At 38.8% G+C, this 27,251-nt stretch overlaps 1 protein-coding gene across 3 annotated transcripts in view; it reads left to right on the top strand.

The window, feature by feature from the left end:
• CDH11 (cadherin 11) overlaps nt 1–27,251 on the top strand; it is a 49,275-nt gene that overhangs the window by 7,190 nt on the left and 14,834 nt on the right. For 2 of the 3 annotated variants that reach the window (XM_043437068.1, XM_043437067.1), the window contains exons 3-9: nt 641–760; nt 2,732–2,899; nt 6,380–6,567; nt 13,562–13,815; nt 20,270–20,406; nt 21,432–21,565; nt 21,795–21,912. In XM_043437068.1, the coding sequence (XP_043293003.1) occupies nt 641–760; nt 2,732–2,899; nt 6,380–6,567; nt 13,562–13,815; nt 20,270–20,406; nt 21,432–21,565; nt 21,795–21,912 (1,119 nt within the window). Of the gene's footprint in view, nt 1–640; nt 761–2,731; nt 2,900–6,379; nt 6,568–13,561; nt 13,816–20,269; nt 20,407–21,431; nt 21,566–21,794; nt 21,913–24,288; nt 24,975–27,251 lie in introns of those variants that run through there. The other variant, XM_043437069.1, reaches the window with a different exon arrangement.

The raw sequence follows: 27,251 nt of genomic DNA, 5'->3' as shown, positions 1-27,251 counted from the left end.
TTCCCTGGTTTCCTTCCACTGTGGCTCGCAACTGCTGGCCTTAGATCTCACCAGATGTCTACTGGTGATTTCTGTTGTGTGACGACCAGACCCACTGGAGGTGGGAAGATGCAATTTTCATGCCAGTAGGGAACAACATTCTGTACAATATTTACGGCCATAAATTAATTAAAATGTAGTATTAGCAGCCATTTTATTACATACAAAGCAACAATAAAATGATGTATTTATTGCTCTGCTACAGATGGAAGACCGCACTCTGTCCTTTCATGAAAAGCAATTCATCATTAATTATCCTTTATTATACTCTTTGGGAAGATTTTTATTTAATTATTTGATATACTGAACATTCCAGTTGTATGGGTCTTAGAATGTTTTTGCAATAATGTTCACATTATTATTTTAACTACTAAGCATAGCAGGATGCATTATGAATATAGAAAGTTCATTTTTAAGCTATGGGGATTAAAAAGGGTGGGAGGAGGAAGGGAAATTATTTTTGCATCTCAGTCTGGAAAATCAAAGCATATTGAATAATTTGGGGGCTCTTGTTAGTTTTTAATCTTAAGACAAAATTTGCAAAGTATAATATAATTTGAAAAGTGGAGGGACTGTCTCTAATGAATGTTTCACTTTTAAGGAACATCAGTGATCCAGGTGACAGCTTCAGACGCAGATGACCCCACCTATGGAAACAGTGCCAAGTTAGTGTACAGCATTCTGGAAGGACAACCCTACTTTTCAGTGGAAGCACAGACAGGTACCGTGGAATGGCGTTGTGATTTGTGACACATTGTGAATAAGGAGTCCAGGTCTGCTGGCTGAAACCTTTTTGAGTCTCAGTTTTCTAAAATACAAAATGGGCCACCTAACAAGACTATTGTGCAGTGTCTGTAGTTAGCATTCAATGAACTTGGCCTATAGTTAGCATTCAATGAACTATGAACTATACTTATGACTGCTTTTATTTGTATTGCACCATGTCACAATACTGCACATTGCCTGGCCTGTAGTTAGCACCCAACGGATTATACTTGTGACTGCTTTCCTTTGTACTGCACCATGTCACAGCAATAAATATAATCCTAGACTACAACTTTCCTCATGATATCAGTTCTTATCTTCAAATATGTTTTATCATAAAATTCAACTGTGGATCCAAATTAAGAGACCATAGGACTCGTGGACTGGTAAAGACTGGCAGCTCTCAAAGCTTGAAGACCGCTGTGCAAGGTTGGGGGTTGTGGGGGTGGAAGCTGATGAGGCTTAGGTATATCTGGGAGATGGCACATCCCCACCTCCTCCGCTGAGCTTCTAGGTTCCCAACAGGCATTAACATCCAAAAAGGAGGTTCTGCAAATCCTTACAGAAAACAAATAGCAAACCGAAAGAGTGAACAGATATACCAGTCAAAACCCACACCAAGATGTTTCACTCCATATGTCCCAAATTTGATTCTAGGATCCTTTTATTAGAATAAACACTAAAATCCTGTGAAACTGTCAGTCCACAGTATTATATCTCAAATTCCCTTCTTTTTTCCACAATATACCCCATATGTTTGCAAGATATTTACAAAAAAATCCACTTATATTAATACAGTTGAAATTTATCAAATACATGTATATGTGTGTGTGTATAATATTATATTGCATAGCCTGCCAATCAGATATTTTGCCCACTTACTGAATATAATTTCCACTTACCTAAGTGATCATTTATTTGTAGACACTATTCTTTGGATCACAATTTAAGGGGCTACTTGCTATGATTTCATCAAAGGCATTTACCAATTAATTTTGCCAAGGATAAATGTGGAATTGCATCTAAGTTTTTGAGATACTAAAATTGCTGGAGGGACTCTAGTTGGAATATTCGTTATCTCAGAGACTCATGTTAGGAAGCAGCAATTTGAACCTACCAAATTATTTAACAGACAAGAAAAACGAGGCTCAGCAAGTTGAAGAATGTTGCTGAGAAACGTACAAACATCAGGGTCAGAAAAGGATAAGGACTTAAAGCTTCCATGGCACTCTCTTAGATTTCTAGTGTAAATGTTGCTACATCTACAGACAGAAAAAAGCTTGCATGCATTCCCAAAAGATTTTAAGTGAACATGGTTTCCACACCAGTAATGCATTAATATCCAGAGATCATGTAGAATTCAATTATTAATGTATCCTTGTCAGTGATAGGTGATAGTAAACAACTAGAGTTGACATAATCTTTGTGTATATTTCTAACCGATTTGTTATACACTTAAAAAGCTAATATTAACATTTTAATATATTGCCATCTACTTTTAACTTAAAACAGACCAGAGTAATGTTTCTAAGAATTGGATGCAGGCATTGATAGTCAGAGGATTCTGCTGACAGTCCAAAAGCATGGGTTTATGTTATGGATGCTCATGTAGTTGGTCCTCAAATGTATCAATCTTTAGCATCTTTAATTAAGTGTTACACCTGAGACAGATGAGATTATTACTTGTATTTATAGTACAACATATAAAATGTAAAATTTTAATGCTACATTAATAACGATGGTAATTTACTGGAAAATATGTCTATATGATGCTCCAAGTATGGCTACTTTTGATGATAAATATGTTGGAGTGACTCTTCTGTGCAGACAGGTGCTGTTTTATTCATCTTTGCTTCCCCGTGCCTAGATCTTTTTTGTTACAATGTAATTAATGAATATCTGTGGTGTTCCCTGCTCACCTGTCCAGGTATCATCAGAACGGCCCTTCCCAACATGGATAGGGAAGCCAAGGAGGAGTACCATGTGGTGATCCAGGCCAAGGACATGGGTGGACACATGGGTGGACTCTCAGGGACAACCAAAGTGACGATCACACTGACCGATGTCAACGACAACCCACCAAAGTTCCCGCAGAGTAAGTCGGTGGGCTTGGTTTTCACTTTCCAATGGTGCCACAGCCAGCTCTGTTCTATGACCCATCCCTGCTATACTCAGCTTTCCAGAAGGAATCTAGAGTAATGGAGGCTCTTTATAACACTCTTGAAACACACACACACACACACACACACACAAGACAACAGTAATGACAACAGAAATCTTAAGTGGAGGAGAGGTAGTGGGAGAAAGTGGAGACATAGAATATTTCACAACCCTGGGAAGAGAAAAATCCATTTTGCTAGGCACTCATGATGCGATGTAGTAATTAATTAACCTTTCTGTTTCAGTGTTCTCATTTCTAACCTGAATATGTAATAGTGGCTGGATCAGTTATCTATCGCTACCTAGCAAACTACTTCAAATCTTGTGCTTTAAAGCAATAATAATTGTTTATTTTTGTCATGACTCTGAAATTTGGGCAAAACCTGAAAGAGGCAGCTTTTTTCTGTTTCACAGCATCCATTGGCAGAGTTTGACTGAGGCTGGAAGATCCACTTCCAAGCTGGTTCAGTCACGTGGCTGGCAAGTTAATGTCAGCTGTTGCTTCCCGTCCATGTCAGCCTCTACAAGGAGTGGCTTGGATGGGTTCTGAAAGTGAGGAGAGCCCCAAGAACACCAACTAGAAACTGTATAGCCTGTTGTAACCAAGCTTCAGAAATCACATAGCATCATTTCCACTGTAGTCATAAGACTGCCCAAAATTTAAGTGGAGTTCTTATAGACCCCACCTTTCAAGGGAAGGACTGTTAAAGTCTCTGAAAGAGAAGCATGTGGGCTGGGAGATACTGTTTGGACTACTTTTGCAAAATACAATCTTCCATTAATAGGACTCAGTTAATAGGATGTTGGGACTCCCCTGGTGGTCCAGTGATTAAGAATTCATCTTGCAGTGCAGGAGACATAGGTTCAATCCCTAGTCGGGGCACTAGGATCCTACATGCTCTGGGGGAACTGGGCCCACGTGCTGCAACTACTGAGCCCGAACCACAGCTAGAGAGTCCATGTGCCGAGATCCTGCATGCCACAGCTAAGACCCAACACAGGGAAATAGACAGATAAATATTTTTTTTTTTAAATTTTAATTAGTAGGATATTGTTAGAACTAAATGAGCTACTGTAGAATCTTACAATGATATCTGGCATAGGCTGTCAACAAAGGTTAGCCATTATTATTATCTAGGTGATTATGGTCCTGCAAAATTAATAGGATTGCAGCAGGAAATAAAAGAAAAAAATATTTGAAAGGTCATTATTAATAATCATAATTACAACAACTATAACCCCTTCAATGAACAGTTACTACTATTGCAAATCTCTATGACAGCCTCTCTTTCACAGATAAAACCGGGTTCCATGGAAGGTGCTGTAAGTTGCCTAAAAGATTACAGCAAAGCTAGATTTTGAACACAAATCTGGTTATGTATACAGTGTAGGTACAGACAGAGGTACAATATAATCATAATGATGCTGGTGCTGATAGATCATGGGGAGTTCACCATGAAAGCTTCTTTATTAGATTAGCTGGTAGAGCCTATGAGTTTATTGCCAGAGAAATGGCACTTTTTACAAGTGAGAAAATAGGGAAGGCCACCAAGTATGGCCCCAGATAGGCACCACAGTCACTCAAAGGAATTCAAAGACAACAGTCTCTGGAAGGGAGACATTAAGGTAGAGGATTACAGGGTGACAGCCAGTTCTCATAAAGTCCCCAGAGAGATGAAGGTTACTTTGCTTGGTCAAGCACAAGGTTCAGTATCCCCAATAAGCTTAAGCCTCATAGAGCACTCTAAGAAACTGCATGCTCCGTTATCCACACTCTAAAACCCCCTGGTATGCTGGATGGAAAGGACCATGCAGGGCTATTAGCAGGCGGTGACTAATGTCCTTGCTCACCTGCAAGCATAGAGTGAAGTTACATCACTGCTGTGAAGATAACCAGTTTTATAGCTGTGGACTTGAATGAGATTTAGAGAAAATTACCTGAGAGCAAGTTTTGCTAAACCTTCATGTAAATTGGTAATTATATACAGAGACTCCCTTCTCCGACTTGTCCTTTATCATGAAGGACACGGTGTGTTTAAGTTGAATATGGGTCTGAGCTGAAAGCAGTCACAGCCAAACAATATAGATAAATGTACACAGAGTATTAAAATTGATAAAATCCACATAAGGAGAAACTAAAGCTTAAATTGCTTAAGTAGCTTGTCCCAAACCACTAGGTTTGGCAGTGATAGAGGCCAGGTTTTCTGACCCTTGCTTCTCCACAGTGTTTCACAGAGAATATTTTTTTAATTCTGATGATACAATTAAGATGATCTCATCTTATTTCTTTAATTAAACCTTTCAGTGACTTCCTACACATTTTTAAAGAAAATCTGACATCCTTTCCATCTCCTGCAATGCCCTTTGTGCAGTTAGGCCCCAGCCTGTTTACACTTATTTCCTACCAGAAGGCTGCAGTCACACCTGTGGTCTTACTGTTCTGTATATATTCACTGTTTTCACTTTAGGGTTTTTGCAGTTTGCTGTTTGCTTTGTTTGTACTTTTATCCCCAGATATTCACATGATTTATCTGGCCCAGTCCTTTCAGGAGATATTCACATACACTCACACGAACACACTCACACACATCATACACTTACACACAGTCACACTTATACTGTTTCATTATCCTTTGTCCCTTACTGTATTTTTCTCCTTCTTAGCAGTGATATCAGAGTATGTATACATCTGATTATTTTTTCTCTGTAGAATGAGGGGAGAATCCTGACTCTTTAATTTACTACTGAGTTTCCAAAGGCTAGGACAGTGCTCAGCATATCATAGGTTCCCAATATGTATTTAAAAAATCTATGTGGAAATGTCACACTGTGAGAAACCTTCCATATAAGATATCCATTCATCAAATGGTGAAGGAGGTAAAATAAGAAGAGAGTCAAATATAGAGCTGGAAGGGTCATGACCTTGAAGGACAAAATTTGCATTTGACTTTAAAATAAATATGGAGCTACAGAAGGCTTTTAAACAGAGAAGACATTCTCTTTCTGGGCACCTGCGAGTGCCATATGTGAGCCTTAGAATTATCTCTGGGCCATTCCAAAGATGTGAAAAGAGGTTTTGATTTTTTTTTTGAATGTGTGAAGATATACATGGCCCTCCATCAGTTCCTGATGGGAAATGTAACTGGGCATTGTTTTCCTTTCTCACATGTGGCAGGTACCCCCACCCTACCACCCTGGACCCTGATATTATTTCATCATTCTTTACAGAAAACATTTCTTTGACAAGCAAGCTGTGTGGGATCTTCCTCGCATCCATTCACTTCTTTTCATGTTTTCAATCAATAGGAAGCTCAATGTCAAACCCTTTGAGAAATTTATTGGGATTCAATGAAATCTAAAGTCTTACAGCTGCCAAATAAAAGGGAAAATAAAAATAGATATCTTCTTCTTCTAGGCGTATACCAGATGTCTGTGTCAGAAGCAGCTGTCCCAGGAGAGGAAGTGGGAAGAGTGAAGGCTAAAGATCCAGACATTGGAGAAAATGGCTTAGTCACGTACAATATTGTTGATGGAGATGGGATGGAATTGTTTGAAATCACAACGGACTATGAAACACAGGAGGGCGTGGTGAAACTGAAAAAGGTGAGTTAGGGTGAGGAATCAGATGTGGCAGCAGTGTGGCCTGCTTTGCCAGGACAAGACTGCAGGAAACAAAGAGTTGAAGGCTAAAAACTGAGAATATGGACAACTGAGGGCTGGACCTCAGACTTTGCAGTTGAGCTTTGAGTTTTTGGGAGATAACAGAACTATATTCCAGAGGGAGCTGGCAGAAGGCACTGATGATGCCTACCTGAGATTTATAGTTAGTTTTTATACAACTTAGGGACTATAGTCAACAATAATGTAATATCTTGCTATTGTCACAGATGAAAATCAATTTACCATTTCGAAATGTATAGAAATATCAAATTACTATGTTGTGCACCAAGAACTAGCATGGTACTGTAAGTCAATTATTCTTCAAAAACAAACCAAAAAACAGACTCATGGACAAAGAGATCAGATGTGTGGTTATCAGAGGTGGAGGATGGGGAAAGGTGAAGTTGGATGAACACAGTCAAAAGGGAAAAACTCCTATATATAAGATAAATAAGTATTAGGGATATAATTTATACTGCTGTATGTTATATACGAAAGTTGTTCAGTAAGTAAATCCTTAAGAGTTTTCATCAAAAAGAAATTTTTGCTTTTTCTTCTGTATCTATATGAGATGATGAATGTTCGCTAATCTTACTGTGGTAATGATTTCATGATGTGTGAAAGTCAGATTTTATACTGTATATCTTAAGCTCATACAGTGCTATATGTCAACTATGTATCAATAAAACTGGAAGAAAGAGAGGGGGTGATAATACTTGCCCTGAGATTACTGATTAGTTCTTGTATGACTTGGCACAGTTTCCTGAAGGAAAGAAAGATGTTTAGATAAACCTATATTTTGGAGAAGCAGCCCTCAGCATGCATGGCGTTTCCTTGTTGGATCTGCCAAGCTGAGTCTATTAATATAGGTTCTCCAGAACTTTTCCCATCTCAAACATCCAAGGTCTGTTACATTGTTGGGCCTTCTATGAAATGTGAACCAAATCCTCTGCTCAATTTTCTCTCAGAACTGAGCCTGAGAAACAAAAATAATGGATCTTCCCTCATAGTCAGCTAAACTGTTGCTAAAAATGTGTTCCTGGGATTAATTCACTACAAAGATGAGCTTATTATTTATTCTTGATTTGTTTTTTTTAATCTAACATTTACTCAATTCTAAATACTGTGACTCATAGTAACCTTTGTTTGTTTTATATGATGAAAATCATATAAAGTAGATGGTAGTATCCCAGTGGGCAATGATACCTTAGTTTAGTTAGGAGGAGGCTGGGGCTCAGACAGGTTAAATAATTTAATCCTGTTGTAATCACAGCTAGCAATTTAAAGACATGAAATTCAAAATTAGTGTATTCTGGAACATCTTCCCACTTAAGGCATTTTGGAAATAGCTGGACCAAAAAGGTTTTATAAAAGAGAGCCAGATTTGATTGGCTTTCAGTGGATATTCTAATAAAAGGATTACCCCCCCCAATGTACCACTTGAGAAATCAATACCTCTACATCATTAAAGTATATGGAGTATCAAATCTGAATTGGATGATGGAATTACCTTGGTTTTAATCAAACATTCATTTTCAACTTGGTTTTGTAGCCTGAATATTAAGCTCCTTGGTATGATGGGAAAGATTGGACTGGAACACCGATGAAAAAATTAATTTCAAGAATCAATAAAGAGTTCAGCTGCTGGAGAGGAGGCAAGGGTGGGATGGAGGGAGACTCCTGGGAGGAATCTTTTAGTAAAGGGAGCAGGGAGAGATGTGTTCTCAGAAGCCCAGTTTTCACAACATATGAAAGCAATGTTGTTGGGTTTGGGAGAAGTATGAGGGGACCCAAAGAAAAAGAAAGTAGGAGTGACTGTCATAAAAGAGTATGGAAATTGTGGTAAACTTTGGATATATGGAAAAATCAACATTAGTGATGATGAATGGTATAGTCACCAAGGCCTAATCACCAGCCACAAGGGGCTGGGATAATCACTCCCTCTGGCTTCTCCTCTGGGAAAGTAGCTGTGTGAATTGGCCTGTAGCATAGAGCTGTCAACTTGCTTTGTTAATTAATATGACTATCCCTTCTGTCTGACACTGACATACGAGCAGTGACATCAATGATTCCTGCCCGCATCCTTGGCTGTTCAAGTAATTGGGTAGTTGGTTATGCTAAGGTTGTCACCTGTTTTCAGTGTATTCAGGGTATAAACACACACCGTGTCTCTAAAATCTGAAACATTTAAATCACCCCATGGGACTAACACATCGCAAATGAGCTCTCTGCATATGATTAATTTGCACATTTCCCCCCAATTCAATGTGTTTATTTCAGGCAAGAGAATAATCTTCCATAAAGCACTGATGTTTAGGTTGAAAACAGAGTAGGATATTCTTTCATTTGCAAAAGAACATTTGCTTAAACTTATAGCATGAAGTTCTAACTGTCCAGGAGGAAAAAAAAAATATTGAGAGGTGAATTTAATACAGTAAAATGATGGATCCTTATAGGAAGCATTATATATTATTTAATAATATAAAAAGATATAGAGAGACCCATGAAACTATTTGTGCCTTTTAAAAATATTCTCTAATATAGTTTTTTTTTTTTTCCACTTGTTTCTTAATTCATTCAACTTATTTTTCTACCAAGTGTGATTGAGTTTTTATTATTTGTCAGGCAGGCCCTTTGTGAGAGGCTGGACATCTAAAATGGAAGAAACAGAGTTCTGGTCACAGGGAGATCAGAATTTAACAGGACAGTTAAGCAAAAAAGACAGTTAAAATAGAGGGGTTGTTTCTGACCCTTGAGATTGTTAACATTTCAGGACAAAGACTTCTCTGTTGTAGGGGGCAGTTCTGTGCATTGTATGGTGTTCAGCAACATTCCTGGTCTCCCCTTACTTGATGTCAGAAAGCGCACACCCATCCCCACCAGCTGTGATGATAAAATAGAGCTCCAGACAAAGCCCAATACTCCCTGGGGTGAGGTACAGCAAAATCACTTCCTGGTTGAGAAGCAACTGTGATAGTGCATGATAGTCTCTATGAATATGGGTCATGGATGACCGCTTACAGGGAGCAGTTCTAGAGCTAAGTCTTCATAGGTGAGTAGGAATTTATCAAACGGATAAGGAGAGGAGGGTCAGAGAAAACAAGTGCATGAAGGGCTGGTCTTGATGAAAACAGGACACATTTAAGAAACTTGAGTGAGTTCAGTCTTGAGGATTTTGAGATGGATACAGTCGGACCAGTTGAAAAATTCTTGCTGGAATTCAAGAGAGAAATTACAAAGACTGGAAGAAAGCAGAAGAGATAAATGTAAAGAATTCAAGAGTTAACATCAAAACATGTATATTATCTAGGGTTAAACAGATCACCAGCCCAGGTTGGATGCATGAGACAAGTGCTCGGGCCTGGTGCACTGGGAAGACCCAGAGAGATGGGATGGAGAGGGAGGCGGAAGGGGGGATCGGGATGGGGAATACATGTAAATCCATGGCTGATTCATGTCAATGTATGACAAAAACCACTACAATATTGTAAAGTAATTAGCCTCCAACTAATAAAAATAAATGGAAAAAAAAAAGACGTTACCAAAAAAAAAAAAAAAGAGTTACTTAGGAGTTATTCATGTATTGAATGGGCTTCCCTGGTGGTTTAGATGGTAAAGAATCTGCCTGCAATGCAGGAGACCCAGGTTCAATGGCTATGTTGGGAAGGTCCACTAGAGAAGGGAAAGGCTACCCACTCCAATATTCTTGCCTGGAGAATTTCATGGACAGAAAAGAATCCTGAAGGGCTCCAGCCTACAGGGTCGCAAAGAGCTGGATATGACTGAGTGACTAACACTTTCACTTTCTTGTACTGAATAGCTTAGAAAGTAATAAATATTTCTTGAATACCCTGTGTCAGACACAGTGAGTGTCAGGCTTATAAGCGCGTGAGAGAGAGAGAGAGAGAGAGGAGCTGCCTTCGGGATATTGAGATGATCTCTGTGTGACTACCTGAAGAAGAACCAGTGCAAAGTAAAAATGAGACCTGTAGGTGGCTTGGTGGACTTAGGAAAATCCGATGCTGCAACAGCTTTGACTGAGTGGGATTCCCAGTTATTATTGAGAGATCTCTTCATGGTCTCTGAGGTATTCACTTTCAAACAAATAAACTCCTTGTAAAGCAGTGACAGAGCAGCATTAGAAGGCATTTTAAGTATTTTTAAAAACAATTTTAATAAAGCCACTTTTATGCCTGATTATGGCTTCCCCAGTGGCTCAGTGGTTAAAAAGAAACAGACTGCGTACAATGCAGGACTGCAGGACACGTGAGTTCGATCCTGGGTTGGGAAGATCCCCTGGAGGAGGAATGGAAACCCACTCCAGTATTCTTGCCTGGAGAATCCTCTGGACAGAGGAGCCTGGTAGGCTACAGTCTATGGGGTCACAGAGTCAGACACAACTGAAGTGACTTAGCATGCATGCATGCATGCCTGATTATTTCTTTATGTTCTCTGTCCATATATATATAGATGTGGACGTGTAACATTTAACACAGTTGCAGTCATAGAGTGATCAGATGTGTTAACTTAATAGCACATCATAAACGTTTTACATGCTGTTATATAATATACATAATCATTTTTAATGACTACATAACATCCCATCCTATTGATGGACCATTATTTCCTTAATAAAATCTCACAGTTGGGTTTGGTGTTTTGTGTGTATGTTTCCCAGGATTAGATATAACCCCTCAGTGATGTCTAAACAGCATCATCATGCATTTTTGAATACTGTTTGTTTTGGTTTTCTGTTGAATTAATCCTGTTGAATTGGATTTTTAGAGGTGGGATTAGTAAACTCGGGAACATTGAGATTTTTATGGTTTATGTAGTATGTAGCTATATAGCTTTATTTCAACTACTCATAACATGGATAGGGAAACTACCTTAAATCTCTTTTGGAAGGAGGCAGGGAATAAATTAGAGGCAGATGCTTAAATGTTGTCCGTCCATCAACTCTGCTTTCCTTTCGATCACAGTGATTGGTGCATGCTATCATTTGGTATAGTCATTCCTGGGTGCTGGGGAGGCAGAGGGCAGCAAAGATCAGCACAACTCTGTAGAGTTCTTTGGGATGCTCCTCACTCAGGAGGGGTGGGGGACAAGGGACTGCAGATGTGCAATTAAGGGGCCAGACTAATCTCTGTCTGGGAGACGGAGAGGATTTAATAAGCCTGGGATGACCACCAGAAGACAGTAAAGTCTCACCAAACTAGAGAGGGTGTTCCAGACAAGCATTTGCAAAGACCTGGGGAGCTTTGCTCTAGATTCAGCAAGTACCAGTCAAACTATACTATACCAACCTTAACATTAACAAGGCTTTCCAGTGGAAACAGTGCTCTGGGTCCTTAGGCATGTACCTAAGTCAAGTTCAAAACATTCTGTTACCAGGTAAATCAACAGATTATCTGGGAGAAGAAAATTTCTTCTTGCCTGGTCTCAGAACTATTGTATTCATGTTTTTCATTTTGTCTGATAATCACAGAGATTTTTGAGGAATTGCAGCAGTCTCACACCTTCAGCCTATAAATACCATTCCTTTCTGCTGTTCAGTAACCCAGTGAAGGACAAAGAGACTGCTGGGGAACATGGAACAGCTGGGGACAGATTTTGCTTCAAGAAAAGGGAGTGTTCTCTGAATCTGGGGAAAAAAGTGTCAAGGGTGTTGAATGCTTTTAACCTTCCTGAAACTGGAACCATCCTCAGTTAGAATTCTGTAGAATTAGGTTAGGACTAAGCCCTATGATTATATGCCCATTCAAAATAATACCAGGCAGATGACAGCAACATGGCAGGCAGATGCTAGCCTTAAAAGACCCAACTCTTTGCAAACATTTGGGAGTTCAGAATCATCCAGAGTGCTAATTAGAAAGTTCTGTTTCCGGGCAGGAAGGCTTGTTTCTCCTCTGTGATTTTACTTTTCACCCGTTGCTGACTGATTCACAGAACCGCCCCTCCTTCAGAATGTGGGAGTGCTTACCATCAGTTTCTTAATAATGACAGCCATTCAAATGTTACTTCATTTTTTTCACATCTGTGTAAAATCTATATTATTTATAATTGTTTTTCTTTCAATTGAATTTTGTACAAATATACATTCTTTTAACTGGGAAGTACTCACACTGTTCTATATCACTTGCCATAAATAGGAAGTAACCTAAAAATGAATTCAGTCCAAACAAAGTAATGTCATTCCATTCTAGCTGGTGAGTTCTATCATAGTCTTTCAAAAGGGAGATTAGGAAGCATAACAGGTAAGAATTAGTACTGAGATGTCCTTGATGTGTTTGGGAATGGAAGAATTGGAAAAGGGATAATAGTATCAATAATTAGGATAATGTCATTCAAAAAAACCCACCCACTCAAATTACCCATAAATCACGTTAAGTCAGATTATGGACCACTGCTGGTAAGATTTCTTGACTTTGAGAAATGCTCTGTGGTCAGAAAGTTTAAAAATGAGACTATTAATATGATTAAGCCAGAGTGTGTATGGGTAGAGGGGAGAGTCATCTAACAAGACATCACTTTTTTCTCTGACTAAAATTCATTGAGTATTTTTATTACCAAGATTCTTAGTACTTTTCAGAATGGGCTACAACATTTATTTTTGTAATGTTTTAATTCCTTTCCTTAAGTGATTTTAGTGACTGACGGGAAGCCTTAGTGTGTTCAGAGAATGTGGTTCATTTTAGATGATGGGGTCCTTCTGAGTCTGCCATGCTCCTTGAATTACCCATTAAACACATTCCAAGTTTTAACAATTGATTTGTCTGATTTTCTGACCAAATGGCTCAGGTAATTGGATATTGAATAGACACTGATTTTCTCTCTTTGAACAACTATTCACACTGCCCTATAAAAACAATCAGGTCTTTCTTTTCCATTATTCTTTCAAGGAATTGGTTGTCAATCTTCTCTTCTTTTTTGCCAGCCTGTAGATTTTGAAACCAAAAGAGCATACAACTTGAAGGTAGAGGCAGCCAATGTGCACATTGACCCGAAGTTCATCAGCAACGGGCCTTTCAAGGACACCGTGACAGTCAAGATTGCAGTCGAAGATGCTGACGAGCCCCCTATGTTCTTGGCCCCAAGTTACATCCACGAAGTCCAAGAAAATGCAGCCCCTGGCACTGTGGTGGGGAGAGTGCATGCCAAAGACCCTGATGCTGCCAACAGCCCGATAAGGTACAGAGAAACTTATTTTTAAAGTCTAGATGGGGAATTCTAGAGGTAAAAGGTTTTAGGAAAGCCCTACAGGAGCCACATCCTTCAGTTTCAAGAAGGGTCCAAGATATCATTCAGTGTAAACAAGATGAAGACTTAGGAGACATAAATATTCTACTCCAGTTATTTGGATAGACTCATTCAAGCTCCATAATTTCTGGAGCAGATTTCCTGGTTATACTAGGTGATATAACCCTTATCTTCACCCATCTGTCTCAGAGAACTGTGGTGAAGTATAAATAATGGTTGTGAAATAATAACTGTAATTCTAATTTATTGGATACCTTTCTATGCTCCAGTTATTTCACTAAGGGGAATCAGATACATCAACTAATTTATCCTCTCAATATTATTTTATAGGAATTATTATCCCTTAAGCTGAGACAAAAATGGGGTTCTGCAGGACAAAGTGACTTAACCAAAGAACCCAGAGAGTGATCAGGGGGCTCAGAAAGCAAGCCCTGTCTATCTAACTGCTGAACACTTCGAAGAGAAAATAAAGTGACCCTCAAATTTAGAGTGCTTTTCTTATCATGAATAAATTTTTGTGACTTAGAAAAGAAAACTAGAAAACAGAACCCTGCCTCCCCTGTCTCCCCAACCTGAGCTAATAACCAGTGAGGTTGATGATGAAGATGAGACGGTGATGAGAAAGAAGCTGACCAGAAGGAACCTTGAGTCAAACAGTCAAGGCATGTCTATATAGGGCAGGAATGGGAAGTTGTCTGAAACCTGCCCTGGATTCTAGCAGGTGTTTATCTGTCCATGGCCACTCCCCGAATTCTGTTCTTGCTTAGATTCCTTCCTCTGCCTCCTCATGGTCTTCCTACCCCCAGACTACCACCTACCTTTCCATCATCCTGTAGCAAGACTGATCCAAACATCACATCATGCTTCAGTTAAACAACAACAACAAAAAAGTCAACTATCAAATTGTTTCTCATTGTCTCATAGTCCAAAATATTCTCAAGTCTCTCACTCGGCTTAAGTTTTTCTTCAGGCCCCTCCCCACCCCCACCCCTCAGTCACTGCTGGTCTCTCTGCTTTCTTCCTCTCCCTTCTCACCAGACTCTCAGTTGCAGCTAGACTAGGCCATTTCCTGTCCTTTTCTAGTTCCTGGCCTTTGTATATTCTTCCTTCTGGTGGGAGCTCTCTCCCTTGTCCTTTCCAGCTTGCAACATGGTACTCATTTTCCCCACCTGCACTTAGGTGCCATGTCCTCTAGGAGTTCTCCCAGGGACCCTGAGATAGACTGGATGCAGCTTCTACCTCACAGCTGTTACCATGCTGCATCACAGTGACAGCTTACACCGTGTTGCCGTTGGCATACTAAAAGAGGGCCAGGGATATGTCTGTCTAGGTCATGGGTTGATAAGTTACAGCCCGCAGAACAAGCCACCATCTGCATTTTGAGAAACCTCTGTACTGCTTTCCATAACAGCTGTATCTTGAACAGGTATCTGAACTCCCATGTTCACTGCAGTGTTATTCACCATAGACAAGCTATGGAAGTAGTCTAAATTTCCATTGACAGACGAATGGACAAAGAAATCATAATATATCTATATAATAGAATATTATTTAGCCTGAAGAAAGAAAATTCTGCCAATGGTGATAACATATGTGTATTTGGAGGATACAATGCTAAATGATGAATACTATGCTAAGTGATAAAGGTCTATATAGTCAAAGCTGTGATTTTTCCAGTAGTCATGTATGGATGTGAGAGCAGGACCGTAAAGAAGGCTGAACACTGAAGAATTGATGCTTTCTAATTGTGGTGCCAGAGAAGTCTTGAGAATCCCTTGGACAGCAAGATTAAACCAGTCAATCCTAAAGGAAATCAACCCTGAATATTCATTGGAAGGACTGATGCTGAAGCTGAAGCTCCAATACTTTGGCCATCTGATGTGAATAAATGACTCACTGGAAAAGACCCTGATTCTGGGAAAGACTGAAGGCAAAAGGAGGAGGTGGCAGAGGATGAGATGGTTAGATAGCATCACTAACTCAATGGACATGAGTGTGAGCAAACTCCAGGAGTTAGTGAAGGACAGGGAATCCTGGCCTGCTTCAGTCCATGGGGTAGCAAAGAGTTGAACACAGTTTATCAACTAAACAGCAACAACTGCTAAATGAAATAAGCTGGACTCAGAAAGACATATAGAGCATGTTACTCCTATGTGGAATCTAAAAAAGTCTAACTGATAGAAACAGAGAGTAGAACAGTGGTTGCCAGGATCTAGAGAGTAGGGGAAATGGGGGGGATATTGACCAGCATGGTAACTCTAGTTAATAATAATGTATTGTGGACTTGACATTTACAAAGAGAGTAGATCTTAAGTGTTCTTGCCCCCACCCCCACCCACAAACACACACACAGACACACACACGAATGGTAACTATGAGAGGAGGCAATGAATATGTTAATTAGTTTGACCATGGTAATCATTACACAAGGTATACTTATTTTGAAACATCATGTTGTTAGACATTAAATACAGATGATTTTTTTTTATTATTAATCATACCTCAATAAAGCTGGGAAGAAAAGTATATCTGAATATGAAAAAAAAAATATCATGGATAGTGGAGTTTTTCTATTTATACCAAAAACATTGCTGATGGGGCAGAAGGAAGTCCCAAATGTAAATGTTGTTCAGTTGCCTTTAAGTCTTTGAACATTGCTCCTCTGGGGAGAAAGGAAGACAATCTTCTTGGCTCCAGATAACCCTGCACTAAATTATATAAGTTAATCCTCAGACAACCTTGAGACAGTGATCACTTTAGGATCCGTTAAATGGAAATACTGGAGCTCAAAGTGCTGGCGTGAATTACTCAAAGTTAGATGACCAGTCAGTACTGGAGACTGGATTTTAATCCGGATCTGCCTTGGGTGGTTTACTCTGGCTGAGCAGGCACTAATGGAAAGATTTCCCAGGAAAGTTTGAGTACTGTGCACTGTATGCAAGAAGATACATTACGACTGAGGAGCTTGATAGCACCTTTAAACTACTCAAAAATTTTCATGGTGTTAATTTTAAATGAATTAGCTTTGCCCTAGAATATTGAGGTACATTAGCAGCGTTTTAAAAGTGGTGACGTAAAAACACATGGAACAACCGCTCATTTCCTTGGCACCTCATTATTTCCAGGGATCCACATCTGTGATTGGTTATTTGGGTCATATTTTCAATGGAAGCAATTTTGTGTGTCAAGGCATTTTTCATGTCTATAATTATCCAAAGATGCTCATTACTGCCCTTGAACCAACTTCCCTCACCCACTCAGGTCCTAGTTCTTAGAACTACCAAACAATTCATAGAAAAACATTTAAAGTTTTTTATTCGGTAAGCTTTCTAGCCAGACTACCTACTTTCCTGAGTGCTTATCTTCACCTTTAAGGGAATTTGTATCCTTGGACATACAGGTAGGGCCTTATAGTGTCACCCAAACTCTTGGCTGTTTGGAAGTTTTTGCAAATCTTTCTTCTCAGACTCTGTAGCATTAGAGACCCTTTCTTCACCATTGCCTTCCTGAAATATTCTTTCCTCTTAGCTTCATTGCCAGTAACCTCTTCATGCCTCAGACATACATGGTGTCTTTGCTAGTTTTCCATCCCAGCCCAGGCACTGGGGACTCCCTGAGACTCAACCTTTGGCCTCAGATTTTCTTTCTCCCTGTGTCCACTTATTTACAGTTTCATTCCATTCTGCTGTTTAAATTGAGTTAATGCTCCAGATTTTCTGCCTCTAGACTGATCTTTCTCCCTGACTCTAATTCTGTACTTTTTCTGCTATCTGCTGTGCATTTTTACCCACTTCCTTTTTCCTTTCCTCGCTCATTCATTAGAAAGATATATTTGAGCCTATACTTCTTGTGACATACTTTAAAAAGAAGAAGAAGAAGATGATGAGCTCTACTCCTGACTTTGTGAAACCTATGATAGACTTGAATCTTTTCTCTCCTGGCATGGCAGCATAGCCCTAGTAGAATTTCAGTCTCTCCTTCCTGCTAAGTTGACTTTGTTTTTGTATTTCCCAATGCCTCCCTCTCTGACACCCATGCTAAAAATTCTCTAGGACTCTCCCAGCTTCCCACAGACCTCCAAATATCAACTGAATCCTACTGGTTCTGTCTTTATCACATGGTCTTTCATTCCCTTTGTCACTCCTACACCTAACTCTCTTATCACCTCATATTCCTTAAAAACTACACCAACTCCTTAAGTTTCCTCTGCTCCTTCCCCCACTCTCACTAGCTCAGACTATCTTGCCCACCCTATCGTATTCATCATCCTGATGGTCTGATTCAGTCTGTTTTTCCTCTGATCGAAAGCCCTTCATGATGTTTTCACTGGCTATAGGATGAAAATCATACTCTGTAGACTGACATTTGAGGACTTCCATGATCTATCCAGTGTGTGATAGCAGTGACAACAGCAAAAATCATAGCAGCTATATTTGTTGTTCTGTTTACTACATGTGAGGCACTAGGTTATACATCTTCAACATCTATTATTTCATGTCATTCTCATTGAAGACCTTAAAGTTGGGTACTATTAATATCTAGTTTAAGTGATAAGTAAGCTGAGATTTAAAGAACTAAAGTGGCTTCTCCAGTATTACTTGATATATATACAGTGGGACATGAACTTGTACCTAGGACTTTATAAAACCAAAATCCACATGCTCAACTGTATGGAATAACACTTTTGTTAATTATCTTTCTTCTCATGAGCCTGTCTTATCATGTCAAGTAGATAGTAAACTCCCTGGTGTCAGGGAAAATATATTCTATTATTTTTTTCTCTTTTTTTCACCTAGAGCTCTGCTTAGGGTTCAGTCAGCTCAATCACTGAGCCTCTACTGACATTTATGAGGTGTGTGATAGTTTATCTTCCGTTTTATCACTGGGGAAGGGGACTCATCATTCCATTCCCATAGGGAGCTGTGAAGTCAATGGTGTCATGGATGAGCTCATGTTTTATACTTTATGAAGTGGTGTACCATACTTATTTCCTCTTTGTTGGAAAGAACATCATCTCTAACTGGAAGATCCGGGTTCTAATACTGGCTCCCCAGAAACCAGGAGACAGATCATTTGCAAACCCCATCATTTGTAAATTAAAGAGGTTAAACTCTGTGACACCCAGGGTCTTTGCTATCTCTAATATTCTTTGGTTGTATGGCTCTCAGTGAATGCCTTTAGACATATGTACAGCTTGCCATCTCTAGCCATGGATTCTGCATTGATGGGTTCCATATTGATGGAGTCAACCAACTGCAGGTCCAAAATATTTTGGGGGAAAAAAGTCCAGAAAGTTCCAAAAAGCATAACTTGAATGTGGAACACCAGCAACTATTTACATAACATTTACATTACATTAAGTATTTTAATAATCTAGAGATAATTGAAAGTGTACAGGAGGATATGTGTAGGTTATATGCAAATATTACACCATTTTATATAAGAGACTTGAGCATCCATGGGTTTTAGTATCCTCAGGGATCCTGGATCCAGTCCCTCATGGAAACCAATGGACAACTGTCAACACTTATTAGAGCCATGTCTCTAGTACATTATCCTGGGCAAGTTATTTGACCTTACTACACCTCAGTGAAGACCATTCCTCTTGACCCATATTCTTCCTCACCTTGCCCTGTAATATTCTAGAAATTACTCAGTCTTTTTTTAGAAAAAAGCAAATTTTCTAGTGGACAGGAGTAGCTAAAACCTTCCAACTATGGTGTTAGGCTTAGCAGGGGGTCATTAAAGTGTGGGGAGAATGCTCTACAAATGAATGGCCAAGGCTGCTTTACATATTTCACAACGGAATTCAGAACCGCTAAAACCAAATACATTGAATAAATTTACTCAAACTGTAGTTATCATTTTCCTTTAAGTATGAAGAAAACTGATTTTTTTCTGGACTGTGGATGATCTTTGATGATAACTTTAGGTAAACTTAAGAGTATTTAATATTTCATATGCAAAAATCTGGCAAAAGTTCCATACACTTGTGACTATCTGAGTAGTTTGGGAGCAAGGTAAACCCACTTCCCAAATGCAAGTTCATAAATATTCAGATGGTGGATGATTGTAGTAAATATGAAGAAATATGCAGCCTGTTATTCCATTTCTCAATCAAATATGCAGCATGTTATTCTGTTTCTCAATCAAATATGCTAAACAGCTCTTTCATTCATTGTCCTGAATAAAGAATTCCAATGTGGCAAAATGATTTCTATAAAAGATTCATGTACGGAGTTTGAAAAGTAAATTTGATTAAAAAGAAAATCTAGCTCAAGCAAGTCATTGAAAAAGTTGCTTTAAATATAGCATGGAGAAAATATTCCAATATTAAGCTGCTTGGAATGTCTCAGTCTAATTGCTTCATTTGCATTCTGCTTAGGTATTCAATCGATCGTCACACTGACCTGGACAGGTTTTTCACTATTAATCCAGAGGATGGTTTTATTAAAACTACAAAACCTTTGGATAGAGAAGAAACTGCCTGGCTCAACATATCAGTTTTTGCAGCAGAAATCCGTAAGTATTATCCTAAGGGTTTTGATTCTACTTTGCCAAATATTATTCCTTCAGACTGTCTATATTCTGGAAAATAACAGATAGCTGAGATAGAACAATTTTTTTTTTTTAGTCTTAAACATATTTTTCAATCTTTAAAATTTATTTTTGGTCATCTATCTAGAAAGACATATAAGCAAATGGAGTTGTTTCATTTTCTTTGGCAGAACTGGATACAGGCTTGGCACATGAGCTGATAGCCTGTTGCAGCTTGAAACACTTCACCACCACTGAAAGATTCCCCACTTTATCCTCAGTTTTGTTTAAACCCAGAGCAGCAGAATCCTTAGAGCCAAGATTTATTTATGGGTTTTTGTTTACCTATAAGGGGCTTCCCTGGTGGCTCAGATTGTAAAGAATCTGTCTTCCGTGCAGGAGACCCAGTTTTGGTCCCTGGGTCGGGAAGATTCCCTGGAAAAGGGAATGGCAACCCACTCCAGTATTCTTTCCTGAGAATTCCATGAACAAGGAGCCTGGCAGCTACAGTTCATGGGGTTGCAAAGAGTCAAGGACCAGAGATTCTCAAACTTGATCATGCAGTGGATTATCACGACGGGCTTGTTGTAACAAAGATTTCTGGACCACACCCTCAGAGCCTCTAACTCAGGTCTTGGGTTGGGTTTGAGAATTTTCATTTCTAACAAATTCCCAAATTGTTTGATGCTGTCCTGGGAACCCTCCTTTGAGAACTGCTGTTGTAGACTACAGTCTCGGGAGCCACACTACACTATAAGCGTTTGGGATTAAACCTCAGCAGAAAGGGAAAAGTGGTTTATTTCTTACCAGTCTAATGTTGGCCTTTATTCTAGGACATCACCCTCACACTGGACTTGGCATGCTTCGGGTTTTAGGTGACTTTTGTGCTAACAGTGCATTTGCCTGCAGGGCCTGAGTGAAGCTGGAGCTCACTCTTTCCCAGGAGGAAACTTGGACCAACATAGATCCTTCCCTTGTACACGTTTACCATCTGAATTCTCTCCTTTCAGACAACCGGCATCAGGAAGCCAAAGTCCCTGTGGCCATTAGGGTCCTTGATGTTAATGACAATGCTCCCAAGTTTGCTGCCCCTTATGAAGGCTTCATCTGTGAGAGTGACCAGACCAAGCCACATTCCAACCAGGTAATGCTGCCCTGCTCTGGCTAGGAGCAATCAGTTAGAACCAGAGTTTGCTTTTGAGAGCATCCCTTGGAGAAACTTCCCAACTGCCCAAGAAGGCTTCAGAGCCCTGGTTTAGTTCAGGAGCTAAGTTCTCTAATTAAAATCAGGCTTCTTAGCCAGCCAGGAATTTTTGAATAAATGATGTGTCAATGTTAGCATGATTTATTTATGGGCCACCTTTCTCTTTCAGCCAATTGTTACAATTAGTGCAGATGACAAGGATGACACAGCCAATGGACCAAGATTTATCTTCAGTCTACCCCCTGAAATCATTCACAATCCAAATTTCACAGTCAGAGACAACAGAGGTTCGTACCAAGGTTCCTGTGCGTTCAGAGAAGTAGAAATGGAAAACAAATGGCTTTTGTATTGCAGAGCACAAATATTTCCCCCTAATCTTAATAATGCCTTTCTGTTGAAGAACAAACAAGAAATAATAATGCCACCTTTATTTTGAGATGTGGGCTCATTTGGTGCATAGGAATAAGTGAGTCTATTTTTATTTCACTGGTTTTGTTGTTGTTGTTGTTGGCTTTGATATTCATGAAGTGCTGGGGAAACCAAGTAGGGATGCTTACAGGGTCAACATGCAAACAACTTCATTTATTTTTTTTAAGAGGTTGATAAACCTTTAGGGGATAGTATGGCTTTATGAATATTGATATCAAGAAAAGCATTAAAAGAGATTAGTTCAGCTTTGTAAGGCAATGTAATCTTTCAGCTGTCTCTCCCTTTCCAGCACAGTTTTATTGTAGTGTGGTTGGGTACAGAGCTTGATACCTAAAGGTGGTTGTAGAATTATTGCCTGAAGGGCATTAGTCTCTCTGCTGTCAACATGGCAAAATTTGATGGGATTTCTACTTCTTATTTCATTAGTCAAGGAGATTCTAGACTTGCAAATTATTTGCAGTAGTTGTTTTTCGTTGTTGTTGTGTAGGCCCAAACAGTTCAGTCCCTAGACAAAGCTGGCAGCAGAGCCAAGATCAAAAAATAAGTTTCTTGACTCCTGGCCAGACTATTTTGGTCTGCACCTGCTCCTATAAGCCTGTGACAATGCAAGTCTGTAAAAACAGGAAGACAAATGCCATGATTCAATATAAGAAAAAAAGCTGGTCCTTCTTCACATGTTTTCATTAGATACATGCTAGCTATGTGGGAGGTTATATATTGATTTCTTGGTGACTGAGATCAGGCTTATAGCTTCTTAAATTAAACTAATTACTATTACTTTCCCCATCACCATTATCAGTGTTATCAATATTATAAATACCAGTTAGTATATTCTAGAGGCTTCCCCAGTGACTCAGTGGTAAAGAATCTGTCTGTAATGCAGGAAATATAGGCTTGTTCCCTGGGTTGAGAAGATCCTCTGAATGGGGAGATGGGCAACCCACTCTAGTATTCTTGCCTGGGAAATCCCATGGACAAAGGGGCCTGGTGGGCTACAGTCCATGGGGTCGTGACGAATAGAACATGACTTAGTGACTAAACAACCACCACAACAAACTATGTTCTAAATACCATGCCAAGATCCTTCCTGTACTCTATTAAATTTTCTCAACAGTAAGAATTATTATCATTCCCATTTTGAAGATGAGGAAAATGAGGGACAGGCCATTAGGTAAGTCAGCCACGTGAGAGCGAGGCCTAGATTTCAAACCTGGACTTTCAGAAGGCTAGAGGTGACAGCCTGAACCACTGTGCCCTCCCGGGTGAATTATTAAAGGAGAGAAGTGTTTCCCATGCTGCTTGGATTTGAAGGGATATGGTCTAACATACTTCATTATTACTTCTTGGGCTGATTTGAGCATTTCATTATGATCCTCATATCTCTGTATTCATATAATTCCCAGTTTACCTCTGAGGTCTCACTCCTGGATGTATTCCTGGCAACATCCCTATTTATCACTGGACACCTCCTGAAACAGCTGGTGTTTCTAGGCTTTTCTTATTGTGCCAACTTCACCGCCATCACCTGCCTTGTCTTCATTTTATGTGTTCTTTAATATTTAGTTGCTGTTAACCCTCTGAAAGCATTATACTAAGACCTATTGTTCTCTCGGGAGTTATAAATGGTTCACTTTGTCACAATACTTTGGGGATGCCACCTATATTTTCAAGGAGATTATATTACCATGGAGAAGCCAACCTACTGCATGATCAGTTTCCCCTGCCCTTTCCTATAAGAAACTAATTCTATGTGGAGCCACCACTTTTGCACGGAATTGTTACTTTTTAAGAAAAATGCCTTTATTAACTATGGCAAACAGTTAATGAAAACTCCCATGTTTAGAGCTATTACAAAACCTTAAAGCAAATACAGTCCTATAATTATCATTTAATAGAGTTTCTTTCTACCAGCTCCTAAAAGTAATTACATATTGAAGTAATCCAAAAAGAGTAATCACATTCCACATCTTATTAATAGCCTACTGAGTTACCAAATTTCCCGGCTGAGACTGTTTTCCATAGAAAACATGAGATAATGGTTTATAGCATGCTGAGTAAAAGCATCAGCTTTCTCTCTCCTTGAGTGTTTACTTCCATTATGCCATGTAAATAATCAGGATTGTGTTTGCCTAAACTCTGTGGAAGCATTCGGCCTCTTTAAAAATATAAGAGGGGAAGCCATCTTAATATACACAAACCTTTTATTTCATATTTTATCTTACTCCATTCTACAGCACGGGAGCTTCAAAGACAACTCAGCAGGCAGCTGGGAAGTAGAACACTGGTAACTCTTCGACATCTGAGTTCATCTTTGGCTATTAATATCAAGAGTGGTGCCGTTTGGGGAGATGAAGAGCCGATCCACCCAGGCTTTGAGATGCATTTAGTTTGAAAATACTAGACTTATGGCATCTTTTAAAATCATGAGGAACATGTAATGAATAAGAAAAGCACAAAGAAAAAAAAATACTGAGAATCGCACCTCTCGTATATGTAGCTCTGCATTGGTTTTAAAGCTTTCTAATCGCCCTTGTTGCACTTAATTCCTAAGCAGCCCCAGAAAGTAGGCATTTTGGATATTTTTGTCCCCATTTCCTAGATGAGGAAGGAATATGAAAAGTCAGAAGATTCAGAGACTTACCTAAGGTCACCCTGCCAATAAATAAATTGACCTAGAACGCTTGTGTGTTTCCTGGGTTCTGTCAGGTGTAGGAATACTGTATATTATGAATATAGAGCTTGTGTCTTTTCTAATTTCTGATTTTGGAATTATTACTTAAAAACTCTTTGTTAACCCCATAATCAAATAACAATAGTATTTAGAAGAGAAAAAGATCTAAAATTCAATTCATCAATCTAGGATTCCAGGAAAGTATGAAGAGAAAAGGACAAACTGTAATTTTAATCAGCCATGGAAATTATAGTAAAATATATTTGTGAAGGACAAATTTTATAATTTTATTCTACTGCATAATTAATACATATTCCTTGTAGGAAAATTAGAAAATACAAATAAGCAGAAATAAACTTAGAAATAATAAAATAACTTGGTAATATACAATCTAAAAATAATCACTGCTAATTTTTATAGCCTTCTAGCTGTTTTCTTGGCATATATTTTGATCTTTAAAAAAAGGCAACCATAAAATAATGTTCTCTTTTTTCCCTACATAATAATACATGATGTGCATTTTTTAGCATCATTATACTTATGTCAACATTTTTTTCCAAAATAACCTCCTGACTTCATTATAAGGGTATATGGTATCAGTTGACTATTGTTGCTTAAGCACATTCTTTTCACACACTTTTGTTGTTCAGTCACTCAGTCCTGTCCAACTCTTTGTGACCCCATGGACTGCAGCATACCAGGCCTCCCTGTCCTTCACCATCTCCTGGAGTTAGCTCAGACTCATGTCCATTGAGATGTCATCCAACCATCTCACCCTCTGTCAAAGTGATGTCTTTGCTTTATAATATGCTCTCTAAGTTTGTCATTTGTCATAGCTTTCCTTCCAAGGAGCAAGTGTCTTTTAATTTCATGACTGCAGTTATCCTCCACAGTGATTTTGGAGCCCAAGAAAAGAAAATCTGTCACTGTTTCCACTTTTTCCACTTCTGTTTGCCATGAAGTGTTGGGATCAGATGCTGTGCCAGCTTTTTCACTGTCCTCTTTCACCCTCATCAAGAGGGTCTTTAGTTCCTCTTCACTTTCTGACATTAGAGTGGTATCATCTGAGGTTGTTGATATTTCTCCCAGCAATCTTAACTCCAGCTTGTGCTTGACCCAGCCTGGCATTTCACATGAGGTACTCTTCATATAAATTAAGTGAGCAGCGTGACAATATACAGCCTTATCTCACTCCTCTCCCAGTTTTGAACCAATCTGTTGTTCCATGTCCAGTTCTAACCGTTGCTTCTTGACCTGCATACAGGTTTCAGAGGAGGCAAGCAAGGTGGTCTGATATTCCCATCTCTTTAATAATTTTCCACAGTTTGTTGTGATCCACACAGTCAAAGACTTTCACATAGTCAATGAAACAGAAGTAGATGTTTTTCTGGAATTCCCTTGCTTTCTCTATGATTCAGGGAATATTGGCAATTTGGTGTCTGGTTCCTTTGCCTTTTCTAAACCCAGCTTGTACATCTGGAAGTTCTTGGTTCACGTACTGCTGAAGCTCTGCATAAAGAATTTTGAGCTATCCTTGATAGCATGTCTTATCATACCTACTGCATAATTTCCCCACTGTTTCAATGTCCTTTCAGTCCTGTTTATGCTGTGTTTTAAAGTAAAGAATTTTTTTTTCATTTTAATTTTTTCTTTAAGACCAAAAACATTTTGTATTGGGGTATAGCCAATTGACAATGTTGTGACAGCTACAGGTGAACGATGAAGATTCAGCCATACATATACATGCATCCATTCTCCCCCAAACCCCGCTTCCATCCAGGCTGGCACATAACATTGAGCAGAGTTCCATGTGCTACACAATAGGTTTTTGTTGGCTATCCATTTTAAATATAGCAGTGTGTACATGACCTTTCATTTTTTGTGTAATATTATTCTTAGCAAGATTTTCCTCATGAAAAATTGACATCAATATTCACTTAGCTTATCTGCTTTCTTATATATCACATTTCCCATTCCAACCTTTTATCCATATGAGATAAATACACAAGCTCCCTTTGTTGGCCATTTTTAAATTATCATTTAAGAAAGTAATTTCTAGTTTCTTTATAACACCATCCTTATTTTCATCTGCATTACATACTCCTAGATTTTATGGACTATCAACATTTCCTATTCTATTTACTCTCATAAGAGCATCATATTTTTCATGAGTGATTTAACACATATTATGTTAAAATCTGACAAGTATTTTGTCCACATTGTTTTCCTTTTATTACTCTTTCTTAGATTTTGGTTTCTTTGTTCCTCCAGATATAATTTAGAATTTTTTTAGGTACTTGATAAGTATCTTCATGAATTTTATTCGGTTGCCTTAAATTTACAGATTAATTTAAAAACTAACAATTTTAAAATATTCTTCCTATCCAGAAGCATGATCTGAGTTCCCATTGAATCTGTTCTCTTTTTAATTACCATCAGGGATATTTTATAGTTTTCTTCATTTTTGTTCTTCATATTTCTTATTAAGATAATGAATAGCTACTTTATATTTTGGTCCTAGCTGTC

The sequence above is a fragment of the Cervus canadensis genome, chromosome 18 (assembly GCF_019320065.1).
Source record: "Cervus canadensis isolate Bull #8, Minnesota chromosome 18, ASM1932006v1, whole genome shotgun sequence".
Classification (NCBI taxonomy): Eukaryota; Metazoa; Chordata; class Mammalia; order Artiodactyla; family Cervidae; genus Cervus; species Cervus canadensis.
Note: the sequence above shows the minus strand (reverse complement) of the source record. Positions and strands in the feature narration are given on the sequence as shown.